General features: G+C 42.5%; 1 protein-coding gene across 3 annotated transcripts in view; it reads right to left on the bottom strand.

Annotated features, from left to right (window-relative positions):
• GARRE1 (granule associated Rac and RHOG effector 1) overlaps nucleotides 1–16,346 on the bottom strand; it is a 60,139-nt gene that overhangs the window by 17,503 nt on the left and 26,290 nt on the right. For all 3 annotated transcript variants that reach the window (XM_088171813.1, XM_014881807.2, XM_088171814.1), the window contains exons 2-7: nucleotides 13,071–14,402; nucleotides 5,145–5,351; nucleotides 2,731–2,871; nucleotides 2,353–2,448; nucleotides 2,054–2,215; nucleotides 1,016–1,174 (exon numbers count right to left, since the gene is read on the bottom strand). In XM_088171813.1, the coding sequence (XP_088027939.1) occupies nucleotides 1,016–1,174; nucleotides 2,054–2,215; nucleotides 2,353–2,448; nucleotides 2,731–2,871; nucleotides 5,145–5,351; nucleotides 13,071–13,565 (1,260 nt within the window). In that variant the 5' untranslated portion in view covers nucleotides 13,566–14,402. The remainder of the gene's footprint in view (nucleotides 1–1,015; nucleotides 1,175–2,053; nucleotides 2,216–2,352; nucleotides 2,449–2,730; nucleotides 2,872–5,144; nucleotides 5,352–13,070; nucleotides 14,403–16,346) is intronic.

Raw genomic sequence — 16,346 nt, 5'->3', positions numbered from 1 at the left:
ATTACTGGAGAACCTCTGAGCAGTACCAAAACCACATGGTTTAATTTGCTAGGATGGAAGGTCTAGGTCACCTAACCAGCTGTGTGATTTGTCTGAAAAACAAATTTACAAAATATGCAGCTATTTGTGTCGTTTAATCACAAATTAATTATGAAGCCCTCATGGTCTCCCATCACCTTGAACAAGGAATCAACAATGAACCAGAAACATTTAAATCACTGTAGGTTAGAGACAATGCAAATACTTGACAAAACTATCACAGGCTACAGTGTACCTTTATTCTTGCATTTCCTTCCTATGTTGAAGGCACAGGCTTTTCCCCTACTCTCAGTAGTCCAAAAAGCCTACATGTCATGCAGGAACACTTCACTAAGTGCAGAGATTGCAGTAATTAGTCATGGCAGCACAAATGCATTTTCTTATCAGGGTATGTTCCAAGCATCTATTTTTATCAGCTGCTTCAATACTGTAAATTCCACTGGTTTTCTTCCCCTCAAGAACAAGAATGTCTACAGCAAGGCATTTAATTGCTCTGTCCTCTGTTGGAGATGCCAGGTAGCATTACCTGGTGCAGAGACTTGCTGGGTTATGCTGGGGAGGAAACTCAGCTTCCAAAGCAGAGAGGAAATGAAAAAATAACAGGTTTTGAAGTTAATTTGAGAGGGAGATAGATGTGTGTTTGGATCCTTAGTTTTTTTTAACATGATCATCTATAAATTTGAAAATATTTCTATTTCTCAAAGAAGCAGCAGTTCCATGTCCTGTGTTGTCTCTAGAAACACAGACCAGGAAGCACCTGGTGCATTCCTCTGTTCCTGTCAACTCTGGACACCACCTACAGACTCCCATTCCACAAGGACACATTCTGCTCAGCAATCAAGTTCACTGCAGCACTAAAAATAAAGCAGCACGGAATAAGACACTGCAAACGAATTTCTAAACTCCAAAATATCTAGTTTCTCTTCAAGGTGTTTACAGAACCTTTGTTTTCCTCAGACTATTGGTAGTCACCTACCAGTCCAGCCTGGCCAAACAAGAGCTGCACAGCAGTTTTGCAGGCTCCTCTCCACGTGGAAGGGCAGACCTGGTTCAGCACTTCAGTCACGGGAGAGTCGTCCCGGGGTGTGAGTCCATTATGGCATCCGGCCTCCTTGATCAACTGCAGCATTGTGTGCTGCAAAAATAATAAACACACCGTGCACAAATGGTATCACCAATGCTTCTGCAGGGATTTCTCATTGTTCTACATGCTTCTCAAACAGCTACAATGCAGAGTTCCCTTGCAGAGCAGAACCGTGGAAGATCATCTCTGCTGTTTGGAACACAATACTGCTCCAAAATCATAAACAGTATTTCTGCTTATATTCTTGCAAACCAGTTTAATCAAAACTACAAAAAGCACTGCAAAGACAACAGAAAAGCAGCATTTTGAGGAACTTATTATTTCAGGAGCAAGGAACTGGGGTGTTAAAAAAAAACAGTGGAAGTGCTGATTAAAACTGCCCAAATTACTTCTGAATGGACATATTTTCCATTTGTTTATACTGAAAGTACAATTAACTTCTCCATAATATCTTTTTTTTTTTTTTTTCAATTGATTCCAGTTTGTAAGGTGATATCAAAAGGAGCTCTGTTACAAAGTATTTTTTTCAAATACCTCCCTTAGCATCAGGCTGGGCTGACTTATTTGGGCACCTAAGAAGATGAAGGCTCTGACATTCATCACCTGGCTGGGGAATCTGCAAGGCCTCACTTCCCTCTGTACTTCTTCATACCTAACACATCTATTTTCAAAAAGTTCACAGATGCTTCATTGCCTGCCAGATCTCTATGCCTGTGCTTCTCTCGGATTGGACTGAAATTGCTCAGGTGGTCAAAATGTCATCACAAACAGGCGTAGCCCTACACTGTTATCAGCATCATGTTTCCACAGGAAGCCAGGCTTTTAAACACAGGTTTGGCACAGAACTTCTATTGCTGTAGTTCTCTACATTTTAATAAATTCTCCTCTTTCTCACCCATCTTTATTCTGTGGTTAATTAGCAGTTATTACCGTTTTCAGCTTCAGGTTTTCTGCTGCAGACTCATTGAAGGAGATTCCTTTCAGAAAATGGGACCCGATCTGGACAGGGACAGTGGGCAGCTCACACTGAATGGGCTGAGGTGGAGTCTGTCTCCTTCCTGTTTGCTGGGCTTCAGCTTCACTGCAACAGCCCTGAAGGACAGAAGAACAGCTCAAACAGAAGGAACTAAGACATTAGAAAATCCTAATATGGGTCCAAATATTTCTGTATTTTAAGCACCCATTTCCAAGGTGAGGAGGGATGAAAGAGCAGGCTTAGCAAATCCTACCTGAAGACTTGCTTCAATTGCTTTTGGGTTCAAGTGGAAGCCAGCCTTCATTGCATATTCACAGTGACCCAAGCTCTCCAGAGCCACTTTGTAAGCCTGACATTAAACAAAAAGTTGAGATAGCACAGGTGTATCAGCAAGGAAGCAAGGACACAGTCACTGTGTCTGGGTACAGACAGGGATTGGTACAAGGATTTACCCCACTCAGTTCTATGGCAAATATACATTTATCATGTAAGACTGCAAAGCTGTAATTCCCAAATACCTCTGTGCTGTCTGTGGTACACAATTCTGCAGGAACACATTCCTTCCCTATTTCACTCCTTGACCCACTGACTGTACTACATGCACATGAAAGCAGCAGACTTGAAAAACCACCTGCAAAGCACTGTCAATTTTCATGTTCAGCTCTTTGAGCTGATGTTCAGGGATGGCCACACTCTGTGAGCAGAAAAGTTGCTGAACTTCAATTCCTGCCAAACATCCATCACAGCCTCTTTCTCGCAGTCGAGATGTGGCCTGTAAAGTAAAAAATAATCCCGGGTGAGGAGGTCAGAATTAAACCAGGTCAGGCTTAAGTAAATTTCAAAAAAGAACAAAAAAACCCCACAGACTTTAAAACCTTCTAGAGGAGATGAGAAGCAGCACTTGGGGGAAAGGATCTAGAGGAGCCTTTATTGTAACTTCCTCAGTTTCTGCTGCTGCTTTGGAAGCAGAACCCTGATGTAACCTGCAGAGCACACGGCTGTTGGCCAGCACTTGGCTCCAGCATTGTTTGCTGTTGCTATTTCAGCTCCCTCTCAGGGCCTGGGATCCTGTTACACAGACCACACCATGGCTGTGGTTACCTGAGGACGGACTCCTAACTCCAGCATAAACACAAAATATGTTCAGTCATGTGTACAAGCACTCCTGTGTTCACAGGATGATACATTTCCTGAAGTTATGGGGGATTACTGGGGTGCAATTTGAGAAGAGCCACACAGTGCTAAGATCATCTTAGACAGCAAGAAAATAGCTTTGTGTATATGATTTTGAAAAACAAGAAATAAGCCAAACATCTACTTTAAGCTCTAAAATCCTACATCACTGAGCAGGGGAAAGCAAATAAATATGAGTTATTTTCCAGTCTAGGAAAAAGTCTTGCTCTAAAGCAGGATGTCCAAATTGGAGGGTTCTGGTACTACAGCCAATGGACAGAATTACTGCATTTCCCAAAGTAAATCTTCAAGAGCAAAACCAGTTTTGAGCTACTGACAAAGTATCACCTTAAACTTCACTGTGAAGCAGCCATGTCCTCCTGCCAGAGAGGCTGATTTTATAGGAAAACAATGTATTGCCTTCCACTCCAAAGTAAAAATTGGCAAGGATTCAGTATTTCAGATCTCCTTCTATGAAAAATATTTATATTAGTCTATCTACAATTATGAGAGAGAGATTTTATTTATTTAGAAACCACATTTTTTCTTATGCTATCCTAATGCCCCACACAAATACTCCAAAATCAATTATTTCAGTCAATAATAAAAACTGAGAAGTTTCTTCTACTGTTATTTTGGAGCTGTGGAGAATCTGTATTTTATCTCTCTCCTCCCCATGTATGTTTAATACAGGATTTGATTAGTATACTTGTACAAAACTATTTTGAAATATGGGTACTTCTGAAAAACAGAAATAGGTGAAGTGGGTTGCTCATAAAGTAAAAAATAAAGTTAAGGTCCCTGATTCTGTGAAGCCAAGTTTAATTTTAACCACAGTTTAAACAAATTTTAGAGGAATTGCAGGGCATTTCTAGAAATAGTAGTTTTAAGAAGCTAACTATATTACACATAAAATTAACTACTTTTCTGCCAAAGAAGGACAGGATTAGACCTGTTACAATTATCTGTAATACACCTAAAGCACTCCCAAATCCCTATTTTATCCAGTGAAATAAATTTATGCTGCAGTAAAAATTACACATAATCCTTCTGCATTCATGTAACTCATTTGCCTTCCTGTACCTTGCAGATGTCAGTGATAAATGGAGACCTTGACAAGAGTTCCAGTCAGGATGACTAACAAGCCATGTGGGCCAAATGAGACTGCTGCAAAAGCACATGCTCCAAGTCATCTGAATTTAGGGAAAACACACACTCTGTGTCTGAACCCACACTCATCCATCAGTCTGCACACTTCAATAGTGCCAGGGAAAGCAGAAAACCTCCTAAAACTGGATGTCTTTATAAAATGCTGGTTTTGGCTGGCAAAGTAAGGATTCCACAGATGACAAGTGTTTGTTAAAGTACAAGTCCAGAGAGTGGCACATTTAATTAACATGGGTCACACTGCAGCAATGGATGGATCAAGTAACATCAACCTTAACAGCATGAAAACAAAAGTGTTAAGAATTACCACAAAGATTTTAAAGTATAGAATAGAATTCATGCTCAAAATTTGCAAGAAATAGACATCACCTAGATTATTTTTCATCAAGATTTTGTTCTGTTTTCACAAAGACTCGTTGAGTATTTTTAATTCCCTCTATCTGCCCTATTTGAACACTGGCAGTTCAATACCAATAACAAAAATCTGTTTGCACTGCTTGTGTGTTCCTTATGTAGAACCCTACCACAAAGAAAACTTTACACAGGGCAAAGATAATGCAAACATCACATGACTAAAATGAGTTTTAGTGTTTGAAACCCACTGTGCCACACAGCATGTCTTCAAAATCGGGTATTTTCTTCCTTTATTAGGACACCCAGGCTGACTTTAGGCTTCACTCAATCTACTGTGCAAGACCTCCATACCTCTGCTGCTCCTCTCCATGATCTTATTGCATCTTCCAGCTCATTCGTGGGGCTTATATTTGAGGCTCCAGTCCCACTAACATTCTTCCTCTCCTGAGCTACAGCTTCAGCAAAGCAGGAGTGTGCCACTGGCTGGACTTTCTGCAAAGCTTGTGACAGGAATTGGAAGTGGACCTGCATCACTGTCAAGAAACATCGCCCAAGAACCTGTGGGAGACAAACAAAGCACTTTCAAGCACATAGAAAAGCTCATGGAAGTTCCCCTTCTTCCTTTTTGTTTGATGTTTGGGGTAAGGAACTATGTTAAACTCTGATCTTTTTTTATTAAAATAATGCTTCAGATCGTAAGCAAGATATGAAATTTAACAACTTACTTAAAATAAGAGAGCATTAGTTTCTATGAATGAAGGGAACATCAGACTAGTCCTGAATAATCTTTAGTTCTGCACTCAAGTTCTGACTACTCGATGAACGAAAAGCTTGCTCAGTTACTTGGCAAAATCAAGCACAAAAATGGGAGTAGCATATTATCACAGGGACCAGGTCAATACCAAAACCCACCTGCACAAAGACCTGGCTGAATTTCTGATAAAAATCCAAACCAGCAACAACAAAACACGAATCATTTTAAAACATTAACATAAAATGTAGGAGTTGGCCCAGCAGTTCACCCTGCAGGCAGAGTGGTCGTGGGCAGGCAGTGAGCACTGACAGCCTTCTGCCCCAAAACCCCACACAGGGTGCCCAGAGCTGAGCCTGGCACTGTGTGACACACTGCCAGCCCCGGCACCGTGTGACACACCTGCCAGCCCCGGCACCGTGTGACACACCTGCCAGCCCCGGCACCGTGTGACACACCTGCCAGCCCCGGCACCGTGTGACACACCTGCCAGCCCCGGCACCGTGTGACACACCTGCCAGCCCCGGCACCGTGTGACACAACTGCCAGCCCCGGCACTGTGTGACACAACTGCCAGCCCCGGCACTGTGTGACACAACTGCCAGCCCCGGCACTGTGTGACACACTGCCAGCCCCGGCACTGTGTGACACACTGCCAGCCCCGGCACCGTGTGACACACTGCCAGCCCCGGCACTGTGTGACACAACTGCCAGCCCCGGCACTGAGCTGGGTCATGCCATGATTCTCAGGAAGGCTAGGCCAGGCCAGGGCAGGGCAGCCACGAGCTCCCGGGCCGGGAGAGGGGACGCTGGGGACAGGGGGACGCTGGGGACAGGGGATGCTCTGCAGCCCATCCCCCGCACACTCCGGTCCCTCCAGCTCTGCCCAAACACACCCGGACACCTCGAGTGCCACGAGCACAGCAAAGCTGCTGTGCCACAGGACTTTGGTGCCAGCACAGCAGTGCCACCACCACGCAGGGACATCCTGGAGAGCCAAGGGCTCCAGCAGGACCGGTCTGCTCCGGGGCCACACTCCCTGCCCAGGACAAAGCTGACAGCCAAGTGTAAAACTAGAGAGCTGCAGAAAAAGGAGGATTTTCCACTTCACTGTAGGAAGTATTAAAATGCTATTCAAAGTGTTTCTTTTATGAAGTTTATCACACAAAGAGCTTTAAAATGTGTATTTGACTTTGATTTATTAAAAAAGACTCAACTTGAATTCCATTTTAGGAATAATTCATAAAATACACAGATAATGTACAAAGCCATCATGCCTCAGAGCCATTAAATCATCATTATTTTCAGCTACATTCTTCTGGAATAAAACTATTCAGACACAATGTATCTTCCTGGCAGGACTCTCCAGTCACACCAACAGTTATATGCATTTACTATCTACTTCAGAAGAACCAGTGGTAGCAATGCTTTTTTCCACTGCATCCAGACTCCTTTTGACATTCCATTCTGGTTCAATCACTTCCCTTCTTTGTACAAGGCATAAAATTAAACATTTTTGGTACTTTGACTGACCTCTGAAAGTGGAGCTTGCCTTATTAAAAAAAACAGTCAGCAAATGATAAAATGAAGAAAACTCCAACTTCCCTGGGTATGAGATTAGAAAGATTTATAAGAAAACTGCAGGAAGAGGCAACTGGTGATCTGAATTATTTCTGTGTAGGGAGAAGGCAGTTCTCAGGGGAAGATGAAACTAGTACTCATTAGGAATTTCAAGCCGATTAAATTTCAAAGAATAATTAAGGTACAAAGGTTGAAGTTTCCCCAGCCTGGGAATAATGCTCAAAATAAACAAATAATTTAGGTTTTAACCAGCACACAACATTCCTATAACTTAAGATGTTAAACAGTGAAGATAAATAGTAACATCTGCTTTACTGAACTTTTGTTTTGTTCGAAAAAAATCCGTTTCTCCAAAATGGGTAGGGATGGTTTAAACTGCTTTACTATCAAAGTGATGGAAGATTTTTGCACTGTTAAACACTCCCTCTGGATGAATGGCAGATGCCAAACTCCCTTTAAAGAGCTCACTTGGTCAGATTTTCTGCCAAAGAGCCCAAGCTTTGCCTTGTCCATGGGAAGGGGCAGCTGGCAGTGAGCTCCCCAGGCAGGGCTGGCACTGACCCTGTGCAGGGCAGCATAGGAGATCCCTGCAACAGCATCAGCACATGGATGCAGTGTTACACAGTTACAGACACCACCATGTCTTTTCCATGCAGAGGTGTGTGACTTTCCTCCTTCAGCCCAGAATAAACATAAACCCTACAAACTATGCAGGAATCAAAGCTGAACTAGAATCATCTCGGGTGGCAAGCAGTGGGATTTCCTTGGGAGGGTGATGTTTTCTTCATTTTTTAGATTCATTTATATTGCACAAACAGTGAGGTCTTCAGCTTCCAAACTTTTTGTCCCACAGAGCACAGCTCCACCACCTTGACTTCCCTGGCCTGTATCAGGCTGGTTTTCCCCAGCAGAGCCTTACCTGAAGGAATCTCTCTTTACCTGCTGAGGCACTTGGAAGCAATGGGATTTCTGGTTCCCTCCCAAAGGGGAGCACCAGGTGAGATGCAGTGTTAGGTTACTCCATCCTGCTTTATCCTCCTAATGAGGGCACACAATCAACTTTGGAATATTCCACTGGACAAAGTGTACACAAAGTTGCCAGTTTTCATTGCTAAACAGGGATGCCATACAAATTGCCCAGCAAGAAAATCTTGCACAACAGACTCCTTAAAACAGAACACTACCAGTCATAAAGTCAGCAAATAACAAGTGTCAGTCTTCCACACTTGGTACAAACACTTGCAGTTTTCCAAGTACTATTTTATGCAGTAGAACTTTGTTCTTTTTTTCCTTTTTTTTTTTTTTGGCTATTTCCTGAAACAAGCAGAATGAATTATTTGGTGGTTTCCCATAACAGCATCCTTAGTGGCACAGCCTGGCTGCCACTGAACTGGTGTGCCCCATTATGAGCCAACAACCTTCCTGTACCTTACCAGAAGTGGGCAGAGCATTACTCGTTTTCACTCTGCAGCACTTCCCAAGAGTGATCTCATGAGCAGAATCCCTCCAAGGGAAGACAAAGTCCTGCCCATGGGCTGGAATCACCTGCAGGCTGAGCTAGATTCCAGCAGAAGCTGCAAGACTTGGGAAACCCAACAGACTCATTTCTTCCAGCAGTGACCCTAAAAGCCACTCATGATAATCTGATCTTGACAGCTACTGCAGTGGTCACTATCATTTAGCAGAAAAACAATTAAGTGTGAAGCACTTTAAAAAGCAGCAATTAAAATAAAATTTGTCTTACATTTTTTTTTTTTGCTACTAACAGTTTGTCAACTCAGAAGAGTCTGGAGCCGATTCCTGAAAATCCCAGGAAGGAATAATTTTAAAAATAGTTAAATCTGACTTTACTATGTTTGCTAAGAAAAGTCTACATTTAATATTTACTCAGACATTTTTGTCTCAAGATTCTTGTTCAAAAAAAAATCTTAGGCTATTTTATACACATAGCAGCCAAAAATTATCTCAATTTAATACAAAACAGAGCATCCAAGAATATATCTGGTGCCCATCCATGCTTTCCTTTTGTACAGGAAGGCAACGTTGACATTCCTCTCATTACTACCACTTACTTCTAAGACAATACACAAGCCCTGTGTAACTAAAAGTCATTCTTTATATTTTGCAATACTGAAGCTTCTGCAAAGCTTCAGAAGAGATGGGAAAATAGTCTTACTTTTACCAGTTTTACTCCTTCCTATAGATTTGCTTTAATGCTTTTATTACCAGAAGCACAGAACTACTGCATTTCCCCAGCTAACAAAACAGATATGGAAAACACCCTCTCATTTACCCTGATTTCCAAGCTGTTCCTCACCCATACATGCACAGAATACCCAAGAATTCAAAGGTGGTTGAAAGGGGAAAAGAAAAAGAAGAAAATAAAAATCAGCATTTGCATTTCTGAAATAAAGAAACCTTGGCAAACTCCCATCTGTCACCACACTTTGATCAAAAGAAGTCACCCTCTTACACAGAAGGTGTACTGGAAGACAGTTCTGAACTAGCAAGCTTTGTTCTAAATAACAAATAAATTAAAAACCTTATCCCGTGGTGCTATAGTCCAGGTTGCACAACAGTTTTCAGTCCAAATTCAAGCCAGGTATGTTCACCAAAACTGAAGTTTTCTTGACATTGCCTTCCCTGGGGGCAGAGCCCACTAGTACATAAAGACACGTGGCACCTCAAAAGCCACAGCTCTGATTGATTCCTAAAGCCAAACCTGCTCTGTTTGGGCTTCTCACTCCTCCCAAGAACTACAGCCTGTGTCAAGCAAGGTTTAGGAAAATCACATTTTCTTTAGCTGGGCTCGCACACAGAAAATCTCGTTCTTGTGTCCTCCTCGTGAATTTGGGGTTGTGCCCCACTACAGCCCGAATTACAGCTCACCTCCCACTGCTGCCATAACATCCCTCAAATCCCTCCATCCCTCAAATCAGAGCCTCTGCAGAGCCATTCTGAGGGCCCTGCTGAGCTGCCACTCAGGGTTTCAGCATCTCTCAGTTCTCTCTCAGAGCTCGGAGCTCCTTCACTCACCCACTAGAGAAGCTGACAAAGCATCCTCAGATACACCTGTATTTCCCTCCTGGTATTTTCCAGGGGAACAATTACACTGCCTCACACTCTTCCCCCATCACCTCCCTGTTCAGTAAACTGATGAAGTCAGGCAAGCCCTTTATGTTTTTTTGCTTACATTGTGAATTTTTTAATCCTGCTGGCAGTTTTATGAAATGTTAACTTCTCTATCCACCAGGGGGAAAAAAAAAAGCAAACTACTTTTTAAACTGAAATTTCAGCATCAACAGCTCAGTCTTCAAATCCCAGAAAAGCATAATGGGAGAGGATCTCACCAGGTGACCCTTCTGTCCCTAGCAAGGAGCAATTTCACCTCGGTCAGTTTTGTGAGATGCAGGTTTAACCTGTTCTGTAAGCTCTGCTCCCTACCCTTTGTAGCAATCCACATCAGTGCTCCACTAACATTACAAAGGATTTCCACAGCATCTAAAGTGAATCTTTCCTTCTGAAGTTTAAGTTCCTTGCTCCACCTTACATGGACATGAAGAACAGACACTGACATGTTCTGACAGCTTCTCACATACCTGAGCAATTTTGATTTTCTTCTCAGTCTCCCCTTCTGTAGAGTCCACCTTTTCAATTTATCCTCTGATATCCTAGTTCCTGCATGTCTAACCACTCTTGCTACTCTCCTCTGCTGCCTCTCCAGCTGCTCCCCATCTCTCCCAGTGCCCCTGCAGTGCTGTGCATGTGAACTGCTGTGTTTAAGGCCAGAATAGCCAGTGAGGAGTTCAGTGCTCAGTTCATGGTTCTTGCAGGTTAGGGTTGTGTTAAATACATGGTAGCAGTCTCTTTGCACAACAGCAACAGCACTGATTTATTATTTCCAACTGCACAACACTGACTCTTACCCAACACACAGCTCCCACAAGCCCTAGGACTGTTCTCCAGAACTGCTGCCCAGTGGGCTCCACTCCTGAGGCTGAAAAAGTCTATTTAAATATTGCAACATTCAGCTTTCCCCTCTGAATTCCATCCCAACTGGAAAACTCATTTGTTCAAGATTATTTTTTAGTTCAGCAGGTTTCCCAGCATACTTATATCACCTACAAACAAATATACTCCTGTACTGGCCTCTGCCAAGGTCCATTCCAACAGTGAGCAGCTCCTGGGGCACAACCACCCAAGCCCTGTGGCTGCAGAATCCACTCCCCTACACCCCAGGCCTGACTGACCCACAGAACAAGCACAGGAGTCACTGTCCAATCCCTGCATTCTGCTGCTGCTGAAGCCAAAGCAGAACACAACACCTGGCTCATTATACACAAGTTCCCATCAATCTTGCATATTGAGTTTTTTCAAAGCCATGCACAAGATGCAGTTTTAATTAAGAAAAGAGCTCAGAAAAGGATGATGAGAAGTGGTGGGACAACCCAAGAGGTGCAGGCAGGAAAGCCCAGAGGCAGCTGCTCTGCTGGCATTCTCCACCACAGAGGGCAGGGAGCACTGCAGGTGCACACAGAGCCCAGAACAAGTGTTAGGCCTGGCCAGGTAAAGCTGGGACTAAATCAAGTTTCTCTGGCTTTAGGCTGGCAGGACCCGCACCCACCCAATGCAAACCCTGCTTTGCTTCTGCTCCTCAGCTCCCTGCTGAGCAAACCCTGCCTGCCCAGCACCCACCACTGCCTGCCCACTGGCAAAAGCAGTTCTACAGATGGCTCCAAGGCCACAAAATACCCTAGAACACATCTAGTGCTTCATGTATTTTTTCTTTTTTTAATTCAGAAAGTCTTTCAGCACATCTACTAAAGATCAATTAATTACAAAAACTCACTCTTTTTTATATACATTGCTGTAGCTTTAGCTAAAAGGTGATGTTATTGGATTGTCTTTAAAAATATTAGCCTACAGAAGACATTTATAGCAAATATACAGCCCATTTTACTTCAGCCTATACCAAGTACACAACACTGAGAACTGTCATACACAACTGCAGGGAGAGCTGTGACTGACAAATTGCATCCTCCTCAATGATTCCACCTGGAAGTGGTGCAGTTAGAGAAAGCAGATAATGCCTGACAGGCACAAATATTCACTCTTACAAAGTTACTTGACATCTAAACCAAAACCAAGAGAACTCTAAAGTAAGTTTTCCATTCAGGATGTAGTTCTGAAGGAGTAACTCTGCAAAGACTGCTGCAAAGTGAAGAAATATGTCAAAACACAAGGAACTACTTAAAACTCCAGGGATTTATCTGTGATCATCACTTAACACTGCCTGCTATGTAACACGTTTATTAGAGGAGAAATACCCAGACCTTCCCAGGTGGGAATTTGAGGATGCTCTCTGAATCCTGATTCTTGGGCACTTGCTGCCAGCATATGAACATTATAGTAAAATCATGACAAATTTTTACAGCACTAGTCTCTCACACAGTGTTTTTTTTTCCTCTTACAACAGCTCAGAAAGACAAAAACGTTCTAAAGAGTGATAAATTATAAATAAAATATAAAATATTATTAGTCAACTAATACGTAGTTTTACTGAAACACTGATGACTACTCCCACGTGCTCAGGTTTCCCCTTGGAAAGGATAATTCCAAGGCAAGTGTAGGCTGATTTAGAATACCATGGCATAACACTGCTAGAAATGTTAGGTAACAGAAAATGGTTTATAATTTTTGTCTAGTTGGTTCCTCTACAGAAATACCTACTAAATTGCTAATTTAACATAGATGGAGGTCAGATCCCACAAATGATTTGGTACTCTCTTAGTACATAAGAAATGAAGTTTCTTTTTCCACCAGCATTACCCACAAATACACAGCAAGTTGGAGAAAACTCTTGGTGTAGAAGGGATTTTGAAGAGAAATCCAGTTAAGAAGGAATGACACAACTCACTGTGCAAAAACAGTCCAAGGTAACTTACCTCAATGTCTTGTAGGCTGAACTCTTTTTGATCTTTGAAGTTTGCAGCTCCTGCACTCAGTTCCATCAGCATTTTTGCTATTTCTGGTTTTATTGCTGCTGTGAGTCGGCTCGCCGCTTCCATGACATGTTCCTGCACGTCTTTCAGTTGCATAGCTGCCTTAGAGTAGTGCGAGTTCCTGAACACGCTGCTGAAAAGCTCTGTGAGGAAAGTGCTCGTACGGCAAAACACGTTGAGTGCATCCAGGTATTTGGAGATTCCCTGCTGGATGTCAGCGATGGGAGTGGTGTGGGAGGCGGGGTGGGAGCAGCCGCCCGCAGCAGCCGGGGACACCAGGGGGGTGCTGGGGGTGGCCGATGCCAGCGGGGCGCTCAGGGTCCTGCCCAGCTCGGGCATCTGATACTGCTGGTGTTGCTGCACTTTCTGCTTGGACCCGCCAAGCAAAAAGCGCCGCTTGTAGTCCATTTTGCTTTCTTGTGCACTGCAGCAATACATAAGTGAGTGCTTGTCCAGAGAGTTCTTCAATTAACAATCACTTGTCAAATTCCTTCCTCGAGTATCTATGTACAGTAACAATGCAGGACTGTGTACATAGGTTTCACAAAAGGCATTTCAGAAAGGCAAGCGTCTGTATAATCTGTATCAGCAGTGGCAATGGCAGCGCATTTGCTGACTCTGTGTTTTCAGTGTTCGGTGCAGCCCTGCTGCAGTTATAAACTGTACTCAAAAAGCAAGCCCGAGTGTCTTAACAAAGCTCTGTCTCTTGCGTGGTATCCCCTCTGCACGCAGAAAAGCCACCTGGAGCAGAGAAGTGATCGCCTACAAGTTCTTCACGAGCATAACATTGTCACTTGCTGTTACATCTACAAAAGTTAATTTTGTCAATGCAAATAATAGGTTTAGAAGCAATACCTTAATACAATTCTCCCATTAGTAGTATCAGGAAAAGTGGAGCAAACCACCGATCAACAGCGATTATAAAAGCAGTGCAGAGGCTCTTTCCTTGAAAAAGCAAATCCTTATGTCAGCAGATCAAATATCTTCAAATGTCTTGACAGATCCAGTCTGCCAACTCAGTTTACTTGTAGTGTCTCTTCTTAATATTGGAAGGGGAAAAAAAAAAATCTGGACTGTTTACAGAAGACTTTGCAAATATAAGCTATTAAAAACCAGAGTGTTTGTTATTGCAAGCCTTCTTCCCCCTTCCCTGTTTGTTGAGGTAGTTGTTTCTGTTGTAACATTAAGAAGTGGTGCTTCCAGACTGCGTTTGCCTCAATTGCAGACTCAGAACAAAAATGCACGAATGTATTTGTAAGGCCTCTAGGTCATTTCCTGTGAAGGAGGAAAAAAAAAAAAAAAAGTTTAAACATTAGAGAACAATGAGAAGGTTTAAAAATTTAACTCCTGCAGTGTCCTGGTTCACATTTCTGGGGCACACAGTCAACACCACCCAAGATCCAAAGGAAGAGAGAGCTGCACTGACAGTTTCACAGGCTGTTAGAATCCAGTGTCATCCTGTTGCTAAACTCAACACTGCTGAATATTTTCTTGTTAATTCTTTCATTCTAGGCTGTCAAACTTAAGAGCCTGGTTAATCCCCAGTGCAAGTCTTGCACTGTTAAGAACAGTGAAAGGTTATTACTGCAGAGCTCAAGGGGAGTTAATCACATTTTCTAATCTCATCCTTTAAAATAATTAAAGAATGAAATCAATTAAAACTTTTTTTCATGCACCACAGTTTATTGCAGAACGCTCCCGTTCACTTTAATAGCTTACTAAGTCAACAGACACGGGTCCTTATTTTTTTTTTTAGTACAACAACACACAAATCTGCCTAATCCTACTTGAGATTAGCTGAGAAATACAACATTGTGTTCCATTGCAGTGTGATGGGCAGGCAGCATCTCTCATACACAAGGTGGTCTATGAGGCACAGCTGCCTAAGAATCTGACAGGTCTAAATAACACCCTCAGCACACGGGAAAGCAGGGAGGAAATCCAACTTCTGCACTGCCCTGCTCCTGCTGGAGAGCCAAGAGCTCCCTGAGGGCATCTCAGGAAGGTGAACAGAGCCTGAGCAGTGGGAAAGGGCCAAGATGAAGCAAGAGGTGTTCAATGCCAGACACTGATCAAACAGTGTCAGGACAATATCAGGACACAATTCCTTCCATCACTTTGCCCAGCCCTAGCTCCAGTCACACTTTAGGCCACTCTCTCCCTGTCCTGCACACACCCCACTTGACTCTGTCAAACAAGGACATCCTTTTCCTTACTGCAGCAATTGAAATGTCCTAGATACTTAGAAGAATAATTCAGGAACACTTCATTTAACAAAAATATGTTCCTTTAGCTGTTATATTTAAGCAATGAAATCTGTAGTAATATTGTCAAAATGGTTGGGGAACAAAGATTTTATTTTCAGTCAAAATTTCTTATTTCCATCTGTCTGAACACACACAATATTCATTCATTCCCATTTTGGCACATATGTAGGATACAAGCATCCCACAGATAAAGAAGAAGGCAAGACACAGCAGGACAAAATATCCAGAGCTGAGTACTCTCACTCCCACTAAAACAAGACACAAGTTTTTCAGGAAGTTGTTGCTGCAGATGGTTCTGCTTCAGAGATCTAGAGCAAATATTCTTTCATATTCACATTTTTGAAAACCTAAAACTCAGCAAAACTACCATATGCATTTCAGCATCCTTAAAGTACTCCAAGTTGGCTACTTACCTCCCTAACTACTTAATATTTCTCTCAATATTTACACTGAATGCGTCAAAATGCAAGAAATTCACTAAAACCATAATTTTCTAGGAAGTCTTGATGTCACATGCATAGCTGAAAGTAATTTTCTCCTTGTTTCACAAGCTATGGTGCCTTACAGTAGAGAGCATAATTAAATTGGCTTCCTTGATTGCATATAAATGTAGATGGAATAAGAGAATTAGTTAATTTAAATGCAACATGTAAGTAAATTAGTGATTGTTTTTCCTAAGCAGACATGACATTTCTCATTGCAGAGGAACTCAAGAAATGGTCATGAAAGAAAAAAACTAAGGAGGGGTTTTCAAGCTCTAGGGCACTGAAATAGGTGAGATTATCAGAGATGCAGCTCAGCTCAGTGCTTGTGATTACACACAGTGCCTTTCAGGACCAAACACACTGAACTCAGCATTTGGAATGGTCAGATATTTACCAATACATAAACCTGCTCCATCCTAAAAGAACCTAAGTACTATGAATAGAAAAAAAAAAAAAAGTGGCTTCAT

The sequence above is a fragment of the Sturnus vulgaris genome, chromosome 12 (genome assembly GCF_052056855.1).
Source record: "Sturnus vulgaris isolate bStuVul1 chromosome 12, bStuVul1.hap1, whole genome shotgun sequence".
Taxonomy (NCBI): domain Eukaryota; kingdom Metazoa; phylum Chordata; class Aves; order Passeriformes; family Sturnidae; genus Sturnus; species Sturnus vulgaris.
This window is presented reverse-complemented; position numbering and strand designations above follow the sequence as displayed.